This window comes from Heterocephalus glaber, unplaced genomic scaffold (genome assembly GCF_053883595.1).
Source record: "Heterocephalus glaber isolate CG9 unplaced genomic scaffold, H.glaber_assembly_v1.0 deba00000122, whole genome shotgun sequence".
Lineage (NCBI taxonomy): Eukaryota > Metazoa > Chordata > Mammalia > Rodentia > Bathyergidae > Heterocephalus > Heterocephalus glaber.
Window position 1 is genome coordinate 49,988,480 of NW_028258138.1, and position 25,270 is coordinate 50,013,749.

Here is a 25,270-nt window from a genome sequence, read left to right on the forward strand (position 1 = left end):
AGAGATATAGGTCCAGTTTTAACTTTTGGCACGTTGAAATCCAATTTTTCTAGCACCATTTATTAAAGAGGCTATCTTTCCTCCAGTGAGGGTGTTTGGCTCCTTTGTCCAAGATGAGGTGGCTGTGTGTGTCTGGAGTTGTATCTGCATCTTCTAATCTGTTCCACTGGTCCTCAGGTCTGTTTCTTTGCCAGTACCATGCTGTTTTTAATCACAGTAACTTTGTAGTATAGTTGCAAGTTGGGGGTTTTGATACCCCCTGCCATGTCTCTTTGGCCTAGAATTGCTGTTGGTATTCTAGGTCTGTTCCTGATCCAAATGAATTTTTGGATTGTTTTCTCAAGGTCTGTGAAGGATGCTGCTATAATTTCAATTGGGATTGCACTGAATCTATATAGCAGTTTTGGAAGTATGGCCATTTTCACTATGTTGATTCTTCCTACCCAGGAGCAAGGGATGTCTGTCCATTTTCTGATATCATCTTTAATCTCTCTTTTCAGAGTGCTATATTTTTCAGAGAAGAGGACTTTGATTTCTTTTGTTAGGTTGATTCCTAGGTATTTCAGGTTTTTGGATTCTATTGTGAAAGGAATTGTTTGCCCTATTTCTCTCTCAGTGAGTCTGTTGTTCATGTAGAGGAAAGCTATTGATTTTTGTGTGGTGACCTTGTATCCAGCTACTCTACTGAATTTGGTTATTAAGTCTAGAAGACTTTTGGTGGTGTTCTTGGGGTCTTCTATATAGAGTATCATGTCATGTGCAAATAATGACAGTTTGACTTCTTCATTCCTATCTTTATTCCATTTATTTCTTTCTCTTGTCTAATTGTTGTGGCTAATGTTTCCAAGACTGTATTGAACAGGAGTGGTGATAGTGGATATCCTTGTCTTGTTCCTGATTTTAGTGAAGGAGTTCAGTTTTTGACAATTTAGTATAATATTGGCTATTAGTTTTCCATAGATGACTTTTTTCCGATTGAGGTAGAGATGGTCTATTCCAATTATTTGTAGGGTTTTTATCATAAATGCATGTTGGATTTTGTCAAATGCTTTTTCTGCATTGATTGAGATGATCATATGATTCCTTTGCTTTATTGATATAGTGTATTACATTGATTGATTTGCATATGTTAAACCATCCCTGGGATGAATCCCACTTGGTCAGGGTATATGATCTTCTTGACAATCTGCTGCATTCTATTTGCCAATATCCTATTAAGGATTTTTGCATCTGTGTTCATTAGTGAGACTGGACTATAGTTCTCTTTTTTGGTTGGGTCTTTCTTCGCTTTGGGGATCAAGGTGATGCTTGCTTCTAGCAATGAATTTGGCAGTATTGCTTCCCTTTCAATTTCATTGAAGAGTTTAAACAGTACCGCCAGTAGTTCCTCTCTAAATATCTTGTAGAATTCAGCAGTGAAGCCATCAGTCCAGGGGTTTTCTTACTTGTTAAGTTTTTAATTATGTTTTAAACTTCATTTATTGATATTGGGTTGTTTAGAATTTTGAGGTCTTCTTCTTTCAGCTTTGGTAACTTTAGGTCTTCTTTCATTCAACTTTCTTCTGTATTTTCCATGTTATTGGCATATAGGTTCTGAAAGTAGGTATTGATGATCCTCTGGATTTGAGCTGGTTCCATTGTAATTTCATCCTTTTCATTTCTAAATGCATGGAATGAGGCCTTTTGTTTCCTTTTTCTGATAAGGTTGGCTAAGGGTTTGTCAATTTTTGTTGATGCTTTCAAAGAACCAATTCATGGCTTCATTGATTTTTTTATTTCTTATTTTCTTTATTTCTTATTTTATTTCATTATTTTCTTAGTCTCCATTGAATTGATTTCTGCTCTGATCTTTATAATTTCCTCCCTTGTATGAGCCTTGGGTTTTTCCTGCTCTTCTTTTTCTAGAAGCTTGAGGTTCAGCATCAGGTTGTTTAATTGGGTTGCTCTGTTTTCCTAATGTTAGTATTCACTGGTATGAATTTCCCTCCTAAGACTGCTTTCATTGTATCCCACAGATTCCGATATGTTCTACTGTCATGGTCATTTAGTTGTAGGAACTGTCTGATTTCTTCTTTAATTCCTTCTGTGACCCATTATTTATTCAAAAGTGTGTTGTGCATTTTTCATGTGTTTGCAAAATTCTTGCGGTTTCTTTTGCTATTGATCTCCAATTTCATTGCACTATGGTCTGATAATATACAGGGGATAACTTTAATCCCTTTGCACTTACTTAAACATGTTCTATGTGTGAGTATGTGGTCTATTTTTGAGAACGACCTGTGTGCAGCTGAAAAGAATGTGTATTCTGATTATAAGGGGTGGAAAACTCTATGAACATCTGTTAAGTTCATTTGTTCAAGAGTTTGATTGAGTTTTGGTATTTTGTTGCTTATTTTTTGTCTAGTTGATCTATTTGTGACAGTGAGGTAGTGAGGTACCCCACTACTATTGTATTAGTGGTTATTTGATTTTTCACGTCAGTATTTGTTTTATATAGTCAGGTGCACTAGTGTTTGGTTTGTGTATGTTTATGATTGTCATCTCTTCATCTTGAAGTCTTCCCATTACAAGGATGTAGTATCCTTCTTTGTCTCTCCTAATCAGTGTTGGTTTGAAATCCACATGATCTGCAAAGGGGTTAACTACTTCTGCTTTTTTTTCAGGTTCCTGTCACATGGAGTATTGTGTGCCACCCTTTAACTTTCAGTCTATGAATTTCTTTTTGAATTAAGTGTATTTCTTGTATGCAGCATATTGTTGGATCTTGCTTCTTGACCCATTCTGCCAGTCTTTTTCTTTTGTTTGGTGAATTGAGACTATTAACATTCATGGTTATAACTGATATGTATTGATTTATCATTGTCATGACCTTGTCTTTTTTGGATTCTCCCCTTTTGTGTTTAATTTCTTGTCATGCCCAGTGGATTCATTTTGCTGGGCTTTCTGGGGTTGTTGTCCTTGTAGTCTTTTCCTAGGATATTGTGTAATATTTTTAGAGTGCTGGTTTGGTATTCTTGAAGTTCCTAAGGTGCTCTTTGTCATGAAAATATCTTATTTCTCTATCAATTTTGAAAGATAGTTTTGCAGGGTACATCAATCTGGGTTGGAAGCTGTTTTCCTCTGGGGCTTGAAATACATCACTACAAGCTCTTCTTGCCTTAAGGGTTTGCATTGAGAAGTCTGCTGTGATTCTGATGGGCTTTCATTTGTATTCGATTTGTTTCTTTTCTCCAATTGCTTGTAGAATTTTGTTCTTCTGTTGGGTTTCTGGAGTCTTAACTATTATATGCCTATGTGTAGATTTTTTTTGGTCAAAGTAGTTGGAGTCCTACATGCCTCACTTATATGTATGTCAAATTCTTTTCTCCTGATTGGGAAGTTTTCTGCCTTCACTTCTGTGAATAGTTTTTTTTTATGTCATCTGCACTCTCTCCCATTTCTTCATTGACTCCAATCAGTCTTATGTTATTCTTTTTTGCATCATGTAGCAGCTGCTGGAATGATTTATGGTCCTTTACTATTTTAAAGAAATTTTTCTTTTCCTAGTCACTAATTGCAATCTTATCTTCTATATCTGAAATTCTGTGCTCACATTGGTTCATTCTGCTGTGTAAACATTAAGTGGAGTTTTTCATCTCCTGGAAATCTGTTTACTTCTGTTTTATGGATTCTATTGGTTTCCTATTTTGGGGTTCCATCATGTTCCTCATCTCCTATTTTTTTATCTGTGTCCTCTCTAGATTTATTAATCATGTCTTGAACTATGGGCACAATCTTTGCTTTTATGTGAGAAATTATTTCTGATTTCATTTTTTCCAGATCCTCTTTTGTTGCCAGTTCAGGGAGTCCAGGTGGTTGAGTATCAGATTGTTCCATCTCATTTCCCTTTGGGGTTGCTTTAGGTGATGTGGAAGTCTGCTTTTGAGACTTGTTTATGTGTCTTCTCATTTCAGTGGTGGGGGGTGTTCTTTCACCTTCTCAGTGCTGAGGGCAGCTCTGCTCTTTGGTCCTGGGGGCAGTGTTTCAGAGGCCCAGAATGCTCATCCGGTCCCACAATCATTTTTTGTAAAGCATAGGCTGTTGCCACTAATTACAAATTGGAACAAACGTCAAAGCTTGGGCACATGTGTTGGCTCTCACTACTCACTAAATACTCACTAAATACTACCAACATATGTGTATTTCAGCAGTCTTTGTACTGCATTGGGAACGCAGACATGGAAAGATAAGTCAACTGAAAAATAAGACATTTCTGTTCTGCAGTATGAGCCTCTTTGTGGGTTTGTAGCATCCTAGAAATATATACATTGTATTCTTATCAGAAATTGTACCAAAATCTACTACTACTGCATTTAGAAGTATGTAATTAAAATGTCAATTTAAGAAAATTTGTGTAGAATGCAGTTATCTTAAGTTTTCAGACTTAATAGCTAGTTCTATACAATGTTGACAACTAGTTAAATTTAATTTATTTAATCTTTAAAATGTCCTATGGTAGAAGACAGGATGGCTTACTGTTAAAGAAAATCAAACATTGATGTTGTTCATGAATTACTGGATTTTTTAGTAAAGTAAATAATCCTCCCATAATTGCTCTGTTGATAAATCCCTAGTCTCATATTTTGGATCTTTTCCCTGTCAGCAACACCTGTGTTACAGGAAGCACTGCTACAGAATGCTGTTATTGTGGTGCTTATTTCTGCCATGCAAAGGTACATATAACAAACTAAGCCAGGATGATCCTGGAGCCCAGGATTAAATTCTACTCTGGCACTATTAGTACAAGGCAAAAAGCACTTAACCCTTATGCACATCAGTTTCCTCACCTACAAAATGGAAAATATACTAATGATAATTAAACTTATTTATAATGGTGCTAACACAGAAAGTGCTAATTAGAAATTTCACAATGATGATGATTTCTTGAAAGTCCATGTATTCTATGGTGCCAAAGAATATATTATAAAGGAAGAAAATGCTCAAAAAAATTTTTAAAGCAAGCATCATAGGCTCTAAAATCCAAAAAGTTCACAAGCAAAATCCAGCAGCACATAATACAGTAATACATTATGACCAAGCATAGTAATTAGTTTATTACAAGCAGCCCACAGAGTGTGAGTGGGGTGATTTTAATCCTATTTCCATGGTCCTAAAAACTTTTTTGATAAAATGCAACATTAACTTTTTTGTTCTTTGGGGTTTTTTTTGAGACAGGGTCTCACTATGCAGTCCAGGCTGACCTTGAACTCACTATGAAGCCCAGGCTAGCCTTGAACTCACAGCAATCCTCCTGCCACAGCCTCCCAAATCCTGAGATTACAAACCTGTGCCACCACGCCTGGCTGCAACAGGAATTCTTAATAATAAGAGTTTAATGGAATACTTCCCTAATACTGCAAACTATATCTTGAAACATTTAAGCCTTTGCTAATATAATCTACACTTACTAAGTATGAAGAACCTTATATATACATTTCTATTAACTCTTCCTAATTTCATCAGAGCATTCCACCCTCATTTTCCCCCTTTTATTACTCCAAATTTTTCATGTTACGTTAAGATTCTATTGTTACAAAACTGCATCAGATTTTTTAATTGAGTAGTTGAGATATAGATTTGGTATATAAACAATGAATGATGCAGCCAGCCATATTGTATTCATTTTCCTCTCTGAGATAGCACCTCACTTTACAAAATGTGGTTCTTTTCTTCAATCATAAAACAGAATTTTCTGTGTTCCCAGGATCACAAAAGCAGCAATTCGCAACTTGGTGTGAGTGAATTAGTGTTACTATGGTAACCTTACTCAACATCTGAGTGACTTTAATTTTATAAGAAAAATCTAAGTTCTCCAATCAATACATGCAGCACATGGAACAACAATTGGAGACAATCTTTTGACCTAGTCCTCTTCTTAATCCTTTTCTCAGTCATTGAAAGAACCACTCTCCTTGAACTAATGACAGCCTGGTTTACTAATGTCTCTTTAGAGGACAGATTCGTGGTGGGTGTGTAAGTTTTACCTTTGGCAAGAGAGGAGAGATACTCTGCTCACACTATTGTGCTTTAAAGATCTAAGTCTCTTTGGGCCCAATCAAGGTCAGATAACTTCAAGATCCAAGAAGTTTCAAGAGCAAAATGTACTTCAACTTGGCTTACAGACTCTTAAGGACAATCTATAAACACTTTTATGAGTAATTAGGTTTATTTTTGATGTTAAAAAATAAAAGAAGTTGGATTGCTCCTTTTGTGATTTGGGCATTTAAAGGAATGTTGAGACTTAATCCTGATGAATTCTCAGAGAGATAAGAAAGACATTAGCATATGGATTCCAATGGACAAGCCTGGGATTGCCTGCAACACTGCTCTCCTTGGCTGCCAGGAATGTTACAAATGACTGCTTTGGAAAGCAGAGAGGGCCCCTAGAACTAGCTCGTTTTGAAGACCAGCAAGAACACTGACTGCTAAGCCAGTGGACTGCTTTTAGGAAGGCCTGCTCTGAGGATCTGTGCCAGTTGCTGCTGTAATTCTGGTACCAGGCACCTGATCATAGCAAGGGACCAACACCAAATCAGTGCGGTACAGAGGGCTATGAAAGAAGTTGACCATGGGACTTCTGCTGCCCATTAAAATCAGACAGACTGCCTTCTGGGCTGCACCAGCTCCTTGGAATTTTGAAAACTGGGAAAGAAATAGAGTCCTAATACATAAAAATCTAAATTCGTACTAATCTGGCAGGTGGGAGCTTACTGATTTGAATTTGATTCAGAGACACAAAAAGCAACATAGTCATATCTAAATCCAAAATAATAATTTAGCAATATTGAATATTAAGTTTTTTATGAGAAATTGTATATTTAAAATTCAGAATTCTGTGTTTGACTGAGTCTAAGACATGCAGCTTCCACAGCTTTAACCATTTTTAAAATTCATTTTATAATTGATAGTGTCTGACAGTTACAGTTGGCCAGGAGCAGTTGTGATCTCGCTGTCACTGCCTGACGTTTTCTAAAAAGGTCAAGTGACAGCTTCGAAGTTGAACAGAAGAGGTTCAGTGAATTCAAAGAAAACCCAGTAAAGAACTATTTCTAAAGTGCTACATCACCAGTGTTCTTGCTAGCACACAAAATGGTACCACCGCATGGAAAGGCAAGGCTATTGATTACTCAGACAAAAGATAAAGGAGAAGATCTGGACTTTCTAGGTGAAAAAACATTCAACAAAAATTTAGCATTTCTCTGGCTTATATTTTATTTTGGACATATTTTAAGGTAATAATACCTTCCTCCCCCAAAATTTCAAACCATAGTATAACATGAGAACAACACAGTCAAAGCTAAATTGAAGAACATTCTGCAAAATACCTAACCAGGACATTTCAAAACCATGAAGGTCAGGCTGGAGATATAGCTTAGTGGCACCGCCCCTTCCTCCTGAGAGTCTGAAAAATTCACACAGTTTACAAGAGACATGACCACTAAAATGTAATATAGTATTCTGGACTGGATCCTAGAACAGAATGAGGATCTTACAAGAAAACTAAGAAAATCAAATAAAGTATAAACTTTAGTTAATAACACAGCATTATTGCATCTTTAGTAGTGATAAATGTATTATACTAACGAGAGATGTTAATGATAGTAGAAAGTGGATGTAATGTATACAAGAATTCTCTCTTACCTTTACAACTTCTCTTTAAATAAAGATCTTTTAAAATAGTTTATTAAAATAGAGTAAAAAGAGTAAATGATAATATAAAATATATGTATCAATGAAATAAAAAAAATAAAATTAAAATAAAAGTCCTAATGGATATAAAAGCAGTATCATTAGAAATAGAATTTTTTAGTTTTATAGAAAATAATGCAGCCATGTTCAACCTAGAACCTGCCATTTTTTGCCTTATTTTTAACACATTATCATAAAAATGTAAAAAATAGTTTACTATATATATATTCTAACTACTTGTATATTTATATATATGTATGTACTGTACAAGTAGTGACCCAAGACAATTCTTGTTCACTCAAAAAAAAAAAAAGACAAAGAGAAAATCAGGACATGGTTTACAAACAGCTGAAAGAATATTTAGAATTTAATAAAATATTTAGATAGTAAATATCTTAATTAGAAGCCAGTGTGGCACAATATAAGGCTCTTAATTAGAATAAAAATCATTCACAAAACTTGAAAAAATCTAAGCCCATGGAAATTTCCATAGCAGAAATAATATCAATTATTGTTTGCCTCTATAAGTGTCCACATGCCATATTTAGCTCTGATGTAACTGAGTGGGCACAACCCAAGTTTAAGCATTTTCTCTATCTCTTAACATCTCTGTGCTTCAGTTTCATCAACACTAACACTGAGCACTGTCTACTTGTAAAACACCCTTGAGAAGCCTCCTTGTGTTAATAGCTTAGGCAGAGCTCTGTCACCTAATATTTGGTTCTGAAAAAAAGGAATCTTCTAAGTGTGGCCATAGATGGGGTAAGCAGACAGTGATCAGACAGGGCCCTTGGTTCTGCGGTTCTCGCTCAGCTGCCTCTTGTGTAATAGAAGAAGATGGAGGTCTCCTGAGAAAGTGATTCTAGGCAGAGGCGAGTGGTACTGTAGTGAGAATATAAAAAGCAAGTAAAATACTACTTGCCTATTCATACTACTTGTCTGTTCATTGCTTAATACTACTTGCCTATTCATTGCCCAGACTTTTAAAATTTCAGTAGTGTGACCATTTTTTTTCCCAACCACCCCACCCATTCCCCTAATTCTGGTGACAAAGAACTGAGTAATAACACATTGACATCATGACAGCAAATGGCATAAACAGTTCATATTTGAACTGCAGTCCACATCAATACTGATAACAATTCAGTTACTGAAAAATGATAGGCTCTAATATTGATGTGATAGAGCTTCATGTCACAGGATAGAATTAAAAACAAAAATAACCCACCACAATGACCCTAAAATAATTATATATGCAAAGGCCAGAGCAGCAGCAAGTGATATTCTTGACCAATTGAAGAATACTGATGCCCTTTCAGAAAGGAGAGTATCCCTCTGGAAAAACATTGATGGGGTGTTTTTCTAGAAAACTGGGGAAATCCTACTGTTTTCTTGGCCATATGCTAAGTTGTAGATTTGCAAAATCTCATGGTAATCAGAAGTCCAATCAGACCACAGAATAGTGTTGTCACAGGGCTGGGTCTGAGAGATTCCCAAAGCTGAAATAAGGAATCAGGTTTGCTGACTATTGTGAAAGAAGAATTTTGAGTCAATAAAAGGCACAAGAAGGGATTGTTAGAGATTTTAGGGTGCACTCAAGAGTAGAGCATGGGTGCTCAGAGAAATGAGATCCACTACAATTTGGAATTGGGAACATTTATACTTTTCTTGAGGGGGTGGAAAGTCTGGGAAAAAGTAGCCTATGTCTCACCCTAAAAGGCTAGTCAATTCCACAAGTATGGGAGTTTTGTTCTGTTTCATATTAATTTTGTTTGTTTGTTTGTTTTTTTATCGGTGATTTAGACAGTCTCTGAATTCTCTCAGGCTGTTGCTTACTTTCTTAATTGGGCCAATTTATGACTTTTGGTGATTGGTAGGGAAGGCATGTAAATCTAACCAAAGGGATATTGACATGAGTTGCCTTTATCTTAGGGTCAGGCTATCTTTTATTTCTTCTACGCTACCTCAGTGTAAGTAATATTATGACTATCTTTGTTTAGTAATTCTGCTTAAACTATGTTTACTGAGTTTAAAAATAAAATTTTAAATAAATCACTTGGATGAATGATATATTAATAGCACATTGTCCTTAGCTGTGCATTAAAAGATGTTTATAGAATTGTAATCATCACAGACTAACAGAAATCCTTCGCCTTTTACAATACTGCTAAACCCCTCTAGAAATACTTGGTGGGCTGCATCACACTGGACCTGAGCCACACTCTCCACTTGCACTGTTCACTTGGGTATTTTAAGCCTGGAAAAGTAGGTATTGCTCAACAAACATGTTCTGAATGAATGAATGAATTTGCTGTTCTACCCTTTATTACATAGAGATAGAGAAAAATGAGTGAAGCTGGGGGCTTTATAGGAAGAACAAAAAAAAAAGTTGGGAAATAGCATTGTTAGCAAAAGTAATCTTTTTTGTGAAAAGCTCAGAAACTTTAATCAGAGAACTAGTTTTTGATAAGCCCACTTACAGAAATGTTTTTTTTCTTGTGAAGTCTTTTTTCTTATAAAAAGTATGTGTTTTAGTGTGTGACAATAAACTTTTTCCTTATTTTCCTGAAAACAATAATTTGGAAACAAATTTTAAACCAAATCCTACACTATTTGGTAATTATTTCCAGTTGAACATGTCAAAATCTGTTGAATATCAAACCCACACCCAGTTTCACAGAACATGTTGCTATGCCCCAAGGCCCAAAGAGAATTCTGGCCTTTTTCAACCTCTAACATGTAGTCCTCAGGACAATGTTCTAGGGGGCAGGGACAATACTGAAATGTAAATGACAAACAGATATTTAGCCAGTCACATCTCAGAGAACCACTAAGGCAAAAATGACTGGGAACACCAGTCCTTGATAGAATCTGAGACTGTTCCTTTGAGGAAAACATTGTGGGAATTTTTCTTAGAGTTTTGTTTTCATCTGGTAAGATTTTAGGATGCGATATTATTTAACAAACTTCACTTAGGACCAATTATGTAATGAAAGTAAACATTTAAAGAGAAATGTAAAGGACAGTCAGGAAAATTGATATGTCTATATTCCTTGGTGTTGCCCTATCTAGAGTCTAAATATTACCTTGTATATCTGTTCTCTAGATAACCGTCTAACCCTCTAACCCTCTAATTTGTCCTTTTATTAGAAGCTGCCTTTCCATAAAAGAAACTCTTCTCAATAGCCAGACTCTTGAAATGAATGTTGTATCTGTTGTATCCTTATGGCCCATGACCCAAAAGGGCCAATAGATATTTTGGGGATCACTTTTAGGTATAATCAAGAATTAACTTTAAAATTAGATTTTTAGTATCAGTGCATTATATAATACATTTGAAAAACTTGTTGAAATTTATATTGAAATATTGTGAATTTGTTTCATTTTATTTCCAAGCAAATATAGATTTGGAGATAGTTTATTGTTTGGTAAGATCAAGCAGACCATGAAGATATTATAGTTGAAACCAGTAAAGAAAAAATGGAACTCTAAAAAGATGTTATTTTTACCAAAGCACGGTGAAATGGTTCTCTACTATCAAAAAAGCCTTTTTGATAGAAACCTCATGGTGAATTGCTTAGGTAATAGCACACATTAATTAAGAAATTGGTACTCACTAGACCAATATCTAAAAATTTCTTTTGAAGTTTACTTAAGTTCTAATAAATTTTGGGCCTTGGAAGAAAAAACATCAAACAATTCTAGGATCCCTAATTTTTTAATGACAAATTTGGATTTATCTTGAAGTTTTAAAGCCAAATACTTCCCAAGTGGTAAATTTACTACCAAACAACTAAGAATCAAATGGTATTTTGAAGATAGTTTTAAACAAAAGAGTAAAAGTTCATCTTAAAATGCACAAAGCTGTTTCAAACTTTCCCAGTCTCATACTTTCTCTTTCACATATTCTTTTGGGAGTTTCTAAATTTATGACAATATTGAAGGTAAAAAGAAATCTAAAGTCCTTAGCTCTTGGGAGTTTTCTGTTTGGGTGGAGTTTGAAGGTAGATAGGGAACACAAAAATAAAACCAAATAGCAATTCATAAAGAGTCATGCTAGAGCCAGGCGCCATGGTACATGCCTGTAATATCAGCTGCTCAGTAGGTTGGGGCAGGAGGATCACCGGAACCTAGGGGAAACTCAGGATGTGAGTCAAGAAAGGAGGATGTAGAAGCCTAGAGGATCTATTAAATGTGAATCTGTTTTTTCACATCATTGTAGGGCTCTTGTACCCATCAGTATTTATTACTATACATCTGGGATGATACTACTTTTTTCCCTGCTCCAAATAATCCTCTAAACTCTTAAATCAATTTTTACAGAAATTTCCTATGAATAATAATTTCCAAAACAGCAAAAGAAAATATTTTATTTCTTTTCACTTTTCCATATAAGACCAATGACTCGAAAATGTCTATAAGACATTAATAGATGGATATTAAATAAATAGATAGATATTAAATAAATTCAATGTTTATCAATTATTTAGTGAGAATATTAGGCACAAATTACAAAGTAATAACTGAATATATGTGAGTAATCACAATTTCTTGTTTCAGTGGTAAAAAGAGATATGATTAAAAAGATCATTCAAAAAGTGAAATGTGCAAGACAATGTGGCATGCAACATTTGTTTTGAAAATGAAATCTATTTATTATGTTTGGGTATAGTTCAGTGTACTCCCACTATACCATTACAAAAGCAAGTAACAATAGGAGCTGTAAGTGATGCTTTTTTCCATGAAGAAGTAAAAATTCTTTGATCTAGTACAGCACTTTTCACCTGAGGGATTTCAATTCATTTTAAGATCATAAATTTACTAACCTGCCCACAGCATATCTGTGAAAAACAGACCTGTTAGAGACAAGCAGAATTGAAAAAGATCTTGGAGTAAGCTAGTGGCAGAAAGGCAAGAGAATAGAGACACAAATTTCAAAAATACAGCTTGTGGCAGACAAGGTAATGGCCCCCCAAAGATGTCCCACATCCTAATCCCTAAAATCTGTGAAGGTGTCAGGTTATATGACAAAAATGAATTAAGGTTGCTAATCACTTGGCCTTTAAATAGAGAGTGTCCCGAATTAACCAAGTGGCACTAATGCAAACACAGGGATCTTTAAAAATAGAAGAGCAAGATGGCCAGGGATTTAACTCAGTGGTTTCGCCACCTGCTGCGCAAGCGCAAGGACCTGAGTTTGATCCCTGATACCAAAAAAAAAAAAAAAAAAAAAAAAATAGAAGAGCAAGAAAAGAAGTGGCCAGTGTGATGTGCTGTGTTTTAAGAAGAGCTTGACCTACTCTTGTCAAGAAGAACAAAGGCATCTTAAAGAAGCTGGAAAAGGCAAAAAAAACAAAAAACAAAAAAAACCCCAACAACAATAAAGTAGATTTTTCCTTTTTGGGCCTTCAAAAAGAAATGCAACCTGCTCACATCTTGGTTTTAGTTCACTAGTCCCATGTTGGACTTCTAACCTGCAACTGTAAGATAAAAAAATTTATGTTTTCTTTCAGCTACCAAGTTTGTGATAGTTTGTTACAACAGCAACAGAAAGATAATATACAGCTGTTCAATGAATTAAGTGCAACAAATGTAAACAATCATAGAAGAAAATAATCAATTTAAGTATTAAAAAATTAACATTTAACTTGGAACATGAGTAATAAAAGTAGAAACAGACTCCTTGGCACAACTACATTAAAATAGAAATATATAAGGAGAATGTTTTTCTATTTTCACTGGAATATCAAAGAGAAAAGGGATTAATAAAAAGAATATTGTGATCTAAAGGACAGGTAAGAGTTTTTAAAAATGTTACTTGGAGTAGCCTCCTGGGAGTTCTGGAATCTTTGTTTCCAGGCTCCTTTAAGTTACAGAAAGACCTATCTATGCTACCTCCCCTGAATATCTGCTTCCCCCAGCCTAAATATTTCATAGATTTGGGTTTATTCCATTTTGTGCCACAAATATTTATTATCTGTCTACTCAAAGTAAATCATTGTGATATAAATAATGAAAAAACAAGATATAAATCTTTACTTTAAGAACTTCACAGTTTAAGCCAGGCATGGTAGCACAGCATTCTGAGACACGGAGGTAGGAGTGTGGCAAATTCGAGTCCAGTTTGAGCAATTTGTGACTTAGCAAGACCCTGTATCAATATAGAAATTAAAAATAAAAGGGCTGGGGATATAGCTTAGTGTGAAGACCCTAGGTTCAATCTTCAGTTCCAGGAAAAAAAATGTACATGGTTTAATACTTAACCAAAGTAAATAAAAAACTATAGTCAGGCTACACAAGAAGAAGAGTCACAAAGGATAGATACGTGATATGTTGATAGATATAGAGATATAATAGATATCCACATGGCCCCTTACTAACTCTAAGGTAACCATAAATAAGGTAACCCTTTGCCAACTAGCCACCCACCTCAAACATAAAGCTTTAAAAGGACAAGTAAACAAGTAAAAGAAGCTGCATGTAGACCACTGGAAGAAATGACAGTAGGCAGAGGTGGCTGGAAGCCAATCTAGTTATGATAAGCTCCAGGTGGGGGGAAAGGCAACTGGGAACAAAGGGCCCATGGGTCTTCCGTCTTTCCAGAGTCCCCCACCCTTTCTTACCAGCATAGCTATCTATCTTCTTCTTTCTCCCCTTTCCTTTTCCTCTTTACAAATAAGGTGTCTTCCTTTCGTTAAACTTTGTCCCTCTAATTTTTTAGTGAGGCTGAGTTTACAATCCCAGTGGGCTCTGATGGAGTCACTGGTGGTATTGATATTGGATAGCAGAGCAGCAGTGTTCACCCCCTAGATGCAACAGGAGGTTGTCAGGCATCAATTTATAACAATGGCAGTTACTCTACCATTCCTAAAAACATACAAGGAAAATTTAAAAGTAGATGAAAGAAGAAAGAAAAGTCTTCATTATCAGCTTTTTTTTTAAAAGCAGAAGGAAATAAAAGAATTAGAAAAGTACCACTTTACAACCCTCATATAAAAATACTGTATCTGAACAATCACCATCAAAAGACACTAAAACTACTAGGTGAAAATTTCATGGTAAATTTTATAATAGAAAAATCACACTAAGACCATCTAAACACTCATATACCCAACAATCTTAGGATTAATGAATGGGACAACCAAACACTGCATATTTCTCTTTGTATCATTAGGAAATATGTACTACCATCTATAAAGTAATATTTACCTCCAAAATATCTGAATCCAAATCTGATACAGCCTCCAAATCTAATTACTTTGTATGCAAAATACAGGGGATAGAAGAACCGGATTTTTAAAAAACATAGAATGGAAGCAGCCAGTTAAATATAGAATATGGACATTCTATCTTATAAATCAACCAATTTCTCTAGAAATCACTGGTGATTCAAAAGAGAAGAAAGAAACTTTAGAGACATAATTAAGTATAACATACAAACCTTGTTTAGATTCTGATTCAAACCAACCAACCAACCCTGAAAATATAGTTTTAAGATCACCAGAGAAATTTAAATATAGATATAAAATATTATAAAATTATTGTTATAATAAAGGCATGGCATTTTAAAAAATAATTGTTATATGTTAGAAGTTAATATTGAAGCATTTTCAGAGAAAAATATAATATCTGATTATGCTGTAAAATTGATGAACAAAGTATATATAAAAGAACACATAGAATAAGATTAGCAAAACAGTGATACATACTCAAGCTGCATGATAAGAAATAAGGGTTCAGGACAATATTCTTCCTCTTTGCATGTCTGAAATTTTCCATACTAAAAAGATTTAAAGGATGAATACTTCTAGTACTCAATGTAAAGCACTTCTAGTTCTCAATGTAACCACTTCTAGTATTCATTGTAAAGAGGTTTCTATTTTTCTGGATAAGTACACAGTTTCTGGTCACTATTTATAGTAAAGAGTGAATATAGTAGGGAATATTTGTGAACATTCAATTTTTTTATGCCTCATGCAGTCAAATTTAGTGTTATATTTTTCCAAAATGCCTAATCTCATAGTTTTTTGGTAACAAGCTTTACTTTTCTTATTATTTAGGTCTAGAATGTCCCCCCAAATACTCATGGGTTCAAAGGCTTTTGGAAGGTAAAAGGATCATGGAAGTGCTGCACTCATCAGCGGATTAATCCAGGAATGAATCCACAGTTGAATGTGCAGTTAGGAGTCGGGGTCTGGTCAGAAGAGTCAGTTCACTGCCAGTGTGACCTGGAAGGTTGTATCTCCCTCTCTGCCTCCTCTTTTCACTCTCTGCTTCCTGACCAGCATGACATGAACAGCTTCACTCTGCCAGATCCTTCCACCATGCCCTTCCTACATTGGAGCCAGTCAGCTCTGGACTGAATCTTGTAAAAACTGTGGCCAAGATAAACCTCTCCTCCCTTAAATTGTGTGTTGGGTATTTTATCCAAGCAATGAGAAAGTAATCAAAACATTTCTTGTCTGAAATATTATAAAATATTAAGAATATATTTTCTTTTTATTTTAAAGATTTTTTTCTCGTGAAGAAACACTCAAAAAGCTGTGGTATTTCTGCCAGAAGAAAATAAAGATATCAAGAAGGAAAATTCATCCACGTAAACAAAACTATGTTACAGAGGTTTGAGCCTAGGCATTTCAGCTAATGTTTTTTATTATGCAGTAGGTTATGTGGGAAGGAATTATATGTACAATGACCATAAAGATAATTATTTCTGTATGCAACAAAATTTTTTAATTTAAAAATTGTTCTATAGGTCATAACAGTTATGAAGATAATGTATAATTCTAAAATTTTATTCAATCAAGGATATAGAACAAATGGTTGTAGCCTTCAAGATATGTACATGTTACTCTCATTCCCTACAACCCCCTTCTTCAGAGCCTGATCCCTAATCACCTTACCAACAACAGCTTCAGTGTATTTTCCTTCTGTGGGAAGAGGGAAGTACTGGTTAGGAGATGTGTTGCTGCCATAGCCCAGGAGAAAACCTTCAAGCTTTACATTTGGATTTGGTTGCAGGAACTTCAGGAGGATGGAGTCACTGGTGGTATTGATATGGACTTTCAGGCTTGTCTTTTTACCTAAAAATAGAAAGAAAGAAAAAAAGAAGGCTGTTACTTTACTTCTTTTACATCCACAAAAATTCCCAGCAAGGTTGAATGCCCAGAGCCATTGTCCTGTGAAGGATTTTTGTCAACTTCCCTACTCAAAATCAAAGAACATACACCCAAATGCCCAAAATGTAGCTAAGAAAATAGACTTACCAACATACAAAGCAACCTATAATAAAAAGAAAATCTTGGGGGTTCAATACCTGATAGTTTATTATTGAGCAAGTAGGTAGAAGTTTGGTTTTTGCGATTATCCACAGTTGGTCAGAACCTTCACTTTATGGTGGTAAAAGAACCTGAATTTCTTATTGGAAAAATTGAATTACTACACCTTGAAAACGCCCAGCTTCCTCTGTGCTGGTGTTTAGCCCCACAGCCACAGGCCTTGAGTCACTGATAGGGTTGGAAAGGGAGAGAAGAAGGGAGGATACTGGCTTAAGGGTAGAAGCAAGAGAATGGTTAAGGAGAAAGATGATTTGTTGCATTAGGACCTCACTGGGTCAATGAGACAGCTACACAGAGATTTTCAACAGTGAGTTCAATATCTAAGTGTGATGTTCACAACGTCATCTGAGTGACACTAGCTAGGAAGTGATAATTGGATGACCTTTTCCAGAGAGACTGAAAAGTGAGGAGAGAGACCTTACTTCAGTTCTTGAGACTTTTTTTCTAAACTACTAATGCAACAGGGGAAGATAATCACTAAAAGTTCTTACCAGCTTAGCCTTATGCACATGCTTTAGCCTTAGCTTCCTGTTGGTAAATGATGGATAACAGCTCCTTTCTTGCTGGATTATCTACAAAGATTATTCAAAAAGGCACAGTCTTAAAGCTGGCCTATACCAACTGCTCAATAAATATTTACCAATATAAGCTATCATTCAGAAATCCAAAAAGATTTTTGCTTTTTAAAAAAATTCACTTCAAACTTATTTAGTAACAAAACTTGCTCTGAATCATCCTGAGTCCATTTACTCTTTCTTTAGTTCCATTTGATGTGACTATTTATATTTTTCATTGTGGAAATGTGTGATTGCCAGTCAAGACCTCACTGAAAAGGTTATGTAGTATATGATCTAACACTTTTCTAAAATGTCCAAAATTTTTGAATTCCAAAACATATCAGGCTTTAAGGTTTAAGATTATGAGATTTTTTTCACTTTGTTCTTCAAAGATTTCATATTTTTAAAATATTTTGCCTATTGAGAAGACTGCATTTGTTAATTAAAAATTTGTATTTTACTTCTCATTAGTGAAAGTTTTATATTGTATAAATCCCATTATCACATCTTTAAGGTATGAGCTGTAAAGTCATTCCACTGACTTTATCCTTCTTCAGTCTTCTTTAGCCAAAATCAGACTGGATAGCCTCAATCAATATAGGTATATAAAAGGATTCCATTATTTTGAAAACAGAAAAACAGCCCCTTCACAGATGCCAGGTTGTGGGAATCACTCTTACCTCAGTAACAAGGACTATAAGTACCATGTATATGAATATTAGTTTATACTTCCCCAAAACTTGATGAAGTTTTTACTTTCAAATTTCCATATTGCTATTCTTACATGTGTAGTAAAATTGATGTCTGTAAATATTGAGTGGTTTATTCTTAGCCTGAAAAAGGGATTTCACAGCTTACTTAGTTCAAATCCTTCAAAGGATGAAACTGAGGGCATTCATATTTCCATCACTCTGCATGTTTGGTGGAGGTTCAAAACTGGATCTTAGGTTCTCACCAAGCTGGCCTCACCTACTCTCATTTTCATTGAGACCTTTGTCACTACCCAGCAAAGTAAGGACCAGTCAAGCCACAGACCACAATGCTCAACTACTGATGCTCTGTTTTATTCTAACTTCACCAGATTTTGATAAGGTAATTTGTACTTCAGATAAAACACATTTTGTGCAACCCAAATGTCCCTTTTTAGGGGTGTACCTATATTAACTCCAGATTTAGTCAGTCCTGCCCAATAGAATGGAATAAATGTAAGTCATACATGTATTCTGCTTCTTTAGAAGATTGTCAGGTCTCACAGAGTCAAACCAAAACCAGCTTATTTCAATACTTTGCTCCAAAGAAAAGATTAGAGTATCTTAGTGCATCTGGCTACAGTCATATTTGACCAAGAACAGAAATTCTCTGGATCAGCCTCACATTAGGCTTTTGCTAATGGACTCTGCCCTAATGCACCACATTATTCTTCCCTGAGAAAACAGAAAGTATGGTTACATCAAGTAAAAGGAAAGTCTGGACAGAGCTACTAATGAACCAAATTGGAAGTGATTATCTCCTCTGCATAAGACTTTTCATGATCCCAAGTTCTCTCTCCCTTTTGCAAGTAATTTATGTCAACAAATACAAGGTGTGATTTTAAAAATATGGTGTGTGTTTACATTGTTTAAAAATTAATTAGAATGTTGGAGGGCACATGGCAGCTGCATTCACCAGAATTTTTACTGTACCTCATAATGATAAAAAAGTGGATAGAATTACTTCAGAAAGTGGCAGAAATGATGGTATTAGTATATTTGAAATAAAGAGGAGTTTTTTGAGGGGCAGTTAATAATAATAATGTGGAATATGACGTTGCATTTAGCTTCCCCACTTTCTCTAAAATTCTAATTCATACTACTTTCTAAAGCTAAACATTTATAAATCTGAAAAAGAGAAATACATGCAGAAAAATCTCATGTCAATAGAGCATCACAAACTTAATATCTTAAGATCATCATGTTTTTTATTTAGAATTGAGAACTCAAGTCCCTTCCTTAACTTATTACACATTACTTCATCTATTACTAATTCTCAACATATCTCATTTGAAATTGACCAGCATAATCTTACACTCTGTAATGCACATTTGGCACACTATTTACCCAGTATGGATTCCCACTGTCCTTGGTTTGCCTTCAGTACCTCCTTTTATTCATCCAGGTACTACTTCATTGAGCCTTTTAGTGCACAGGGTAAAAAAAAGTTAAGCAAGATTTCTTACCTTTAGTCTGAATCAGTTTGTTAAGTGCTCTTTCAAATGAAGGTTTCAATGATTATTCAATGACAAACTCTTGGACAATGTCCCCAAAACTTGTATATCTATACGATCCTATGTTAATTTTTAATCTTTAATAATATATGTGTTCTCATTTTGAATAATCCTGGCTTAATGACTTGGGGCCTAATTCATTTTGTGACAATTATCTTTCAAAAGTTAGTAATAGGGCCCTGGTGAATAACATAATGTAAAGATAACAGAAAATAATACAATGTAAGACAAGCCTAATTAGGACAACACTAATTAGTAAAAGTGGCATATATGTTACCCAGAAATGTCCAGTGTAGAGAAATAAGAATACTAGAAGAATATTTTATTTGAATATTTGATGAGAAGCAAAGTGCATGTCAACAAGTATAAAAGACAATTAAAAAATAATACAAACATTTTGGAAAAGGAATGTGTTTGGAAAAAAGTTGCATATTGGCATAATAGAATCTTGGATCTATGACAATGGTTTTTAATCCTCTTTTTGCAACACCCTTGGGTATCTCAAAATATTTCAAAGGGTATTATGAAATTCTAAAAGAAAAAAGAATCTTTCAAAATATAATTAGAATTAATTCATTTTTAATGTTTGAAAATAAATACATTCCCTGCAGCATTAAAAACAGTAATGGGTTATGGCTGGAAAACCAGACAAAAGGTACAGCACTGTAAGTTGTAATAACTCTTGGGATCAAGCAGACTGGGCAACTTGATGTTGTTTCTGAGAGGCTATGGTCAGTTTCAGTCAAGTTCTATAGAGAAACAGTGCAAATACATGGTATTAAGTAAAACCAACTAAACTCTCACAAGCATCTAATTACAGACTTGCAAGAAAAGAATTGCCATTGCAATATATTCAGTAGAGGAAATTTTTAATGTATATTCTCTCATAAGATTATCTTATACTTTCCAAAATATTTCAGAGGATGATCTGAACTGTTGATATCAAGTTAGTCAAGACAATAAAATTATTACAAGAGAAAAATTGCAAAATATTAAAGCTCTGTTGTAAAATTAAGTATATTTATTGGAAAGCAACAATAATTTGCTTATATAGTCTCAATGATATAAAACACTAATGATGAAATTGAAAAGTTAAACTAAATCATATATAACAATAATTTTCCCATGACATTCAGTAAAATAATAGCTGTAATATTTACATCAATAAAATAAAGACTTATTACAGGATTAAAAGAATAACCCTATTATTACCCACACTATAATCCTTTTATTCTGCTTATAGTAATATAGTACTTATAGTGCCAACTTCTGTACTTGCTCAGCCAGTTATTTTGTTATACAAATTCAATTTTTCTAAGATACTTAAATAGTTAAAATCAAGTCCTATCTGTTCAGATACGGCATGTGAAATATAGATTTTTAAAAACTGATATATTGGAACTGGTCAAATTTTTTAAGTTTTGAAATTCAAAGGAATTAGCAAGAAAAATAAAAAGCAAACTACAGATTGGTAGAAAATATTTGCAACATGTATATCTATTGAAAGACTTGCATCCAGAATATATAAATATCCTTTCTATTCAATAAAATGATAAAACAAAAAAAGGGACACAAAATTTAAATATATTTAAATAGATTCTTCACTAAAGATTTACAGTAACCAAGAAGCATATGAAAAGATCATCAAGATCATAGTGTGTTTTCCATCAGATTTCAAGTAGGGTCGGGGATTTAGCTCAGTGGTGTTGGTGCTTGCCTTGCAAGCAAGCGCAAGGTCCTGAATTTGATCTCCGGTACCAAAAAAAAGAGAAGAGGTCAAATAGGAAATATTTTAAACTTCTCAGGCTACATGTTCTCTACCACAACTAATTAGCTCTGCCATACTACTGTAAAAATGGCTATAGGTATAGAAACAAATATGGTTCTGTTTCAATAAACTATACTTATAAAAATAATGAGATGAATTTACCCCACAAATCACAATTTACCAACTCCTGGTCGATATCATTAGTCTTCAGGGCAATTAAAATTAAAGGCACAGTAACATACTGTACACTCAAGAGTGGCTAAAATTACATAGACTGTCCATAGTAACTGTTAGGTAGGACTTGGGATTCTCATACATTTCAAGCATGAATTTTAAATGGTATACCACCTAGCGCAGAGGAAAGGGCTTTGGGGCAGCCATCCATTCTGCCACTCTGAACCCAGAGGAAGGGGCTTCCGGGCTGCCATCCATCTCGCCACTCCCAGCCCAGAGGTAGGGGCTTCTGAGTGGCCATCCCACTGCTCCTGGTCCAGAGGAAGGGGCTTCCTGGCCACCATCCCTCCTGCTGCTCCCAGCCCAGAGGTAGGGGCTTCTGAGCCTCTGTCTCACTGTTCCAGGCCCAGAGGAAGGGGCTTCCAGGCCACCATCCCTACTGCCACTCCCAGCCCCTATCCCACCTCTCTCAGCTCAGCGGAGGTGATCCGTGTGGGCGCCAACAGCACCCCCCAGTCCCCCAGTTGAAAAGAGAAAACATGTAAACAAGTCTCAAAACCAGACTTCCAGATCACCTACAGCAACCTCAAAGGGAAATGAGATGGAACACTCTGATACTCAACCACCTGGACCCACTGAACTGGCAACAAAAGGGGATCTGGAAAAAATGAAATCAGAAATAATTTCTCAGATAACAGGAGAAATTGTGCCCCTAGTGCAAGACATGATTAATAAATCTAGAGAGGAGCTGAGGAACATGATGGAATTCCAACATAGGAAACAAAGGGAATCCATAAAACAGATGCAAATAGATTTGCAGGACATGAAAACCTCCATTGAAAGGTCTACACAGCAGAATGAGCCAATGTGAGGACAGAATTTCAGATATAGAAGGTAAGGTTGCAATTAGTGACCAGGAAAAGTAAAATTGCTTCAAAATTATAAGGGAACATGAGAAATCAATCCAGCAGCTGCTAGATGATGCAAAGAAGAATAACATAAGACTGATTAGGCTCAATGAAGAAACAGGAGAGAGTGCAGAGGACATAAAAAAATCTCTTCACAGAAATAATGGCAAAAAACTTCCCAAGCAGGGGAAAAGAGCTTGACATACAGATAAGTGAGGCATATGGGACTCCAAACAGCCTTGATCAAAAAAAATCTACACATAGGCATATAATTGTTAAGATTCCAGAAACACAACAGAAGAATAAAGTTCTCCAAGCAGTCAGAGAAAAGAAACAAATCGTATACAAAGGAAAGATCATCAGAATCACAGCAGACTTCTCAACACAAACCATCAAGGCAAGAAGAGCTTGGAGTGACATATTCCAAGCCCTAAAACAAAACAGCCTCCAACCCAGATTGATGTACCCTGCAAAACTATCTTTCAAAATGGATGGAGAAATAAGATACTTTCATGACAAAGAGCACCTTAGAAACTTCATGAATACCAAACCAGCACTCCAAAACATTTTACACAATATCCTAGGAACAGACATTGAGGATCACAACCCCAAGAAGCAAAGCAGAATGAACCCATCTGGCATGACAAGAAATTAAATGTAAAGGAGGAGAACCCAACAAAAAGAAAAAGTCATGGCAATGACAAGTCAATATGTATCAATTATAACTATCAATGTTAATGGTCTCAATTCACCAATCAAAAGAAATAGACTGGCAGTATGGGTCAAGAAGCAAAATCCAACAATAGGCTGCATACAAGAAACAAACAATTCAAAATGAAACTCATAGACTGAAAGTTAAAGGGTGGAAAACAATACTCCATGGGACGGAAACCTAAAAAAAAGCAGGAGTAGCTATCCTCTTTGAAGATCAGGTAGATTTCAAACCAACACTGATTAAGATAGACGAAGAACACTACATCCTTGTAAAGGGAACAATCCAAGAGGAAGAAATGACAACCATAAATATCTATGCACCAAACACTACTGCAACCAACTATATAAAGCAAATACTAACGGACATAAAAAGTCATATATGCACGAATACAATTGTAGTGGGGGACCTCAACAACCCACTGGCACAAATAGATCGATCAACTAGACTAAAAATAAGTAATGAAATACTAGAACTCAATCGAACTCTTGAACAAATGAACTTAACAGATGTTTACAGTCTTCCACCCCACAAAATCAGAATACACATTCTTCTCAGCTCCACATGGGTCATGCTCCAAAATAGACCACATACTCACATATAGAACACATTTAAGTAAGTGCACAGGAATTGAAGTTATCCCTTGTATATTATCAGACCATAGTGCGAAGAAATTGGACATCCATAGCAAAAAAAAACTCAAAAAATTTCATAAACACGTGGAAATTGAACAACACACTTCTGAATAACCAATGGGTCACAGAGGAAATTAAAGAAGAAATCAGACAGTTCCTTCAATTAAATGACAATGACAATACGACATATTGGAATCTATGGGAAAGAATGAAAGCAGTCTCACCAGGGAAATTCATAGCAGTGAATACTCATATTAGGGAAACAGGGCAAGCCCAATTAAACAACCCATTGCTGAACCTCAAGCTTCTAGAAAAAGAAGAGCAGGACAAACCCAAAGCTCCTACAAGGGAGGAAATTATAAAGATTAGAGGAGAAATCAATGCAGTGTAGATGAAGAGAATGATACAAAAAATTAATGAAGCCAAGAGTTGGTTCTTTGAAAGAATCAACAAAATTGACAACCCCTTAGCCAACCTTATCAGAAAAAGGAAAGAAAAGGCCCAAATCTATGCAATTAGGAATGAAAAGGGTGAAATTACAACAGACCCAGCAGAAATCCAGAGGATCATCAATACCTACTTCCAGAACCTATACGCCAATAAGATGGACAACACAGAAGAAATGGACAGATTCCTAGATACTTATGAATTACCAAAGTTGAATGAAGATCTAAAAATTCTAAACAATCCAATATCAACGAATGAAATTGAAAATGTAATTAAAAACTTATCAACTAAGAAAAGCCCAGGTCCTGATGGCTTCACTGCTGAATTCTACAAGACATTTAGAGAGGAACTGCTGCCACTACTGCTTAAACTCTTCAGTGAAATTGAAAGGGAAGCAATACTCCCAAATTCATTCCTGAAAGCAAGCATCACCTTGATCCCCAAATCAGAGAAAGACCCAACTGAAAAAGAGAACTATAGGCCAATCTCACCAATGAACATAGATGCAAAAATCTTTAACAAGATAATGGCAAATAGAACAGAGAAGATCATCAAGAAGATCATACACCCTGATCAAGTGGGATTCATCCCAGGGATGCAGGGATGGTTCAATATACGAAAATCAATCAATGTAATACACTATATCAATAGAGCCAAGGACAAAAACCATATGATTATCTCCACAGATGCACAAAAAGCATTTGACACAATCCAACATGCATTTATGATAAAAACTCACA

At 35.2% G+C, this 25,270-nt stretch overlaps 1 protein-coding gene across 37 annotated transcripts in view; it reads right to left on the reverse strand.

Moving 5' to 3' along the window:
* The window catches only part of Abi3bp (ABI family member 3 binding protein), a 283,774-nt gene that overhangs the window by 190,989 nt on the left and 67,515 nt on the right, over positions 1-25,270 (reverse strand). For all 37 annotated transcript variants that reach the window (XM_087214414.1, XM_021238886.2, XM_021238873.2 and 34 more), the window contains exon 2: positions 16,632-16,811. In XM_087214414.1, coding sequence (XP_087070540.1) covers positions 16,632-16,811 — 180 coding nt within the window. The remainder of the gene's footprint in view (positions 1-16,631; positions 16,812-25,270) is intronic.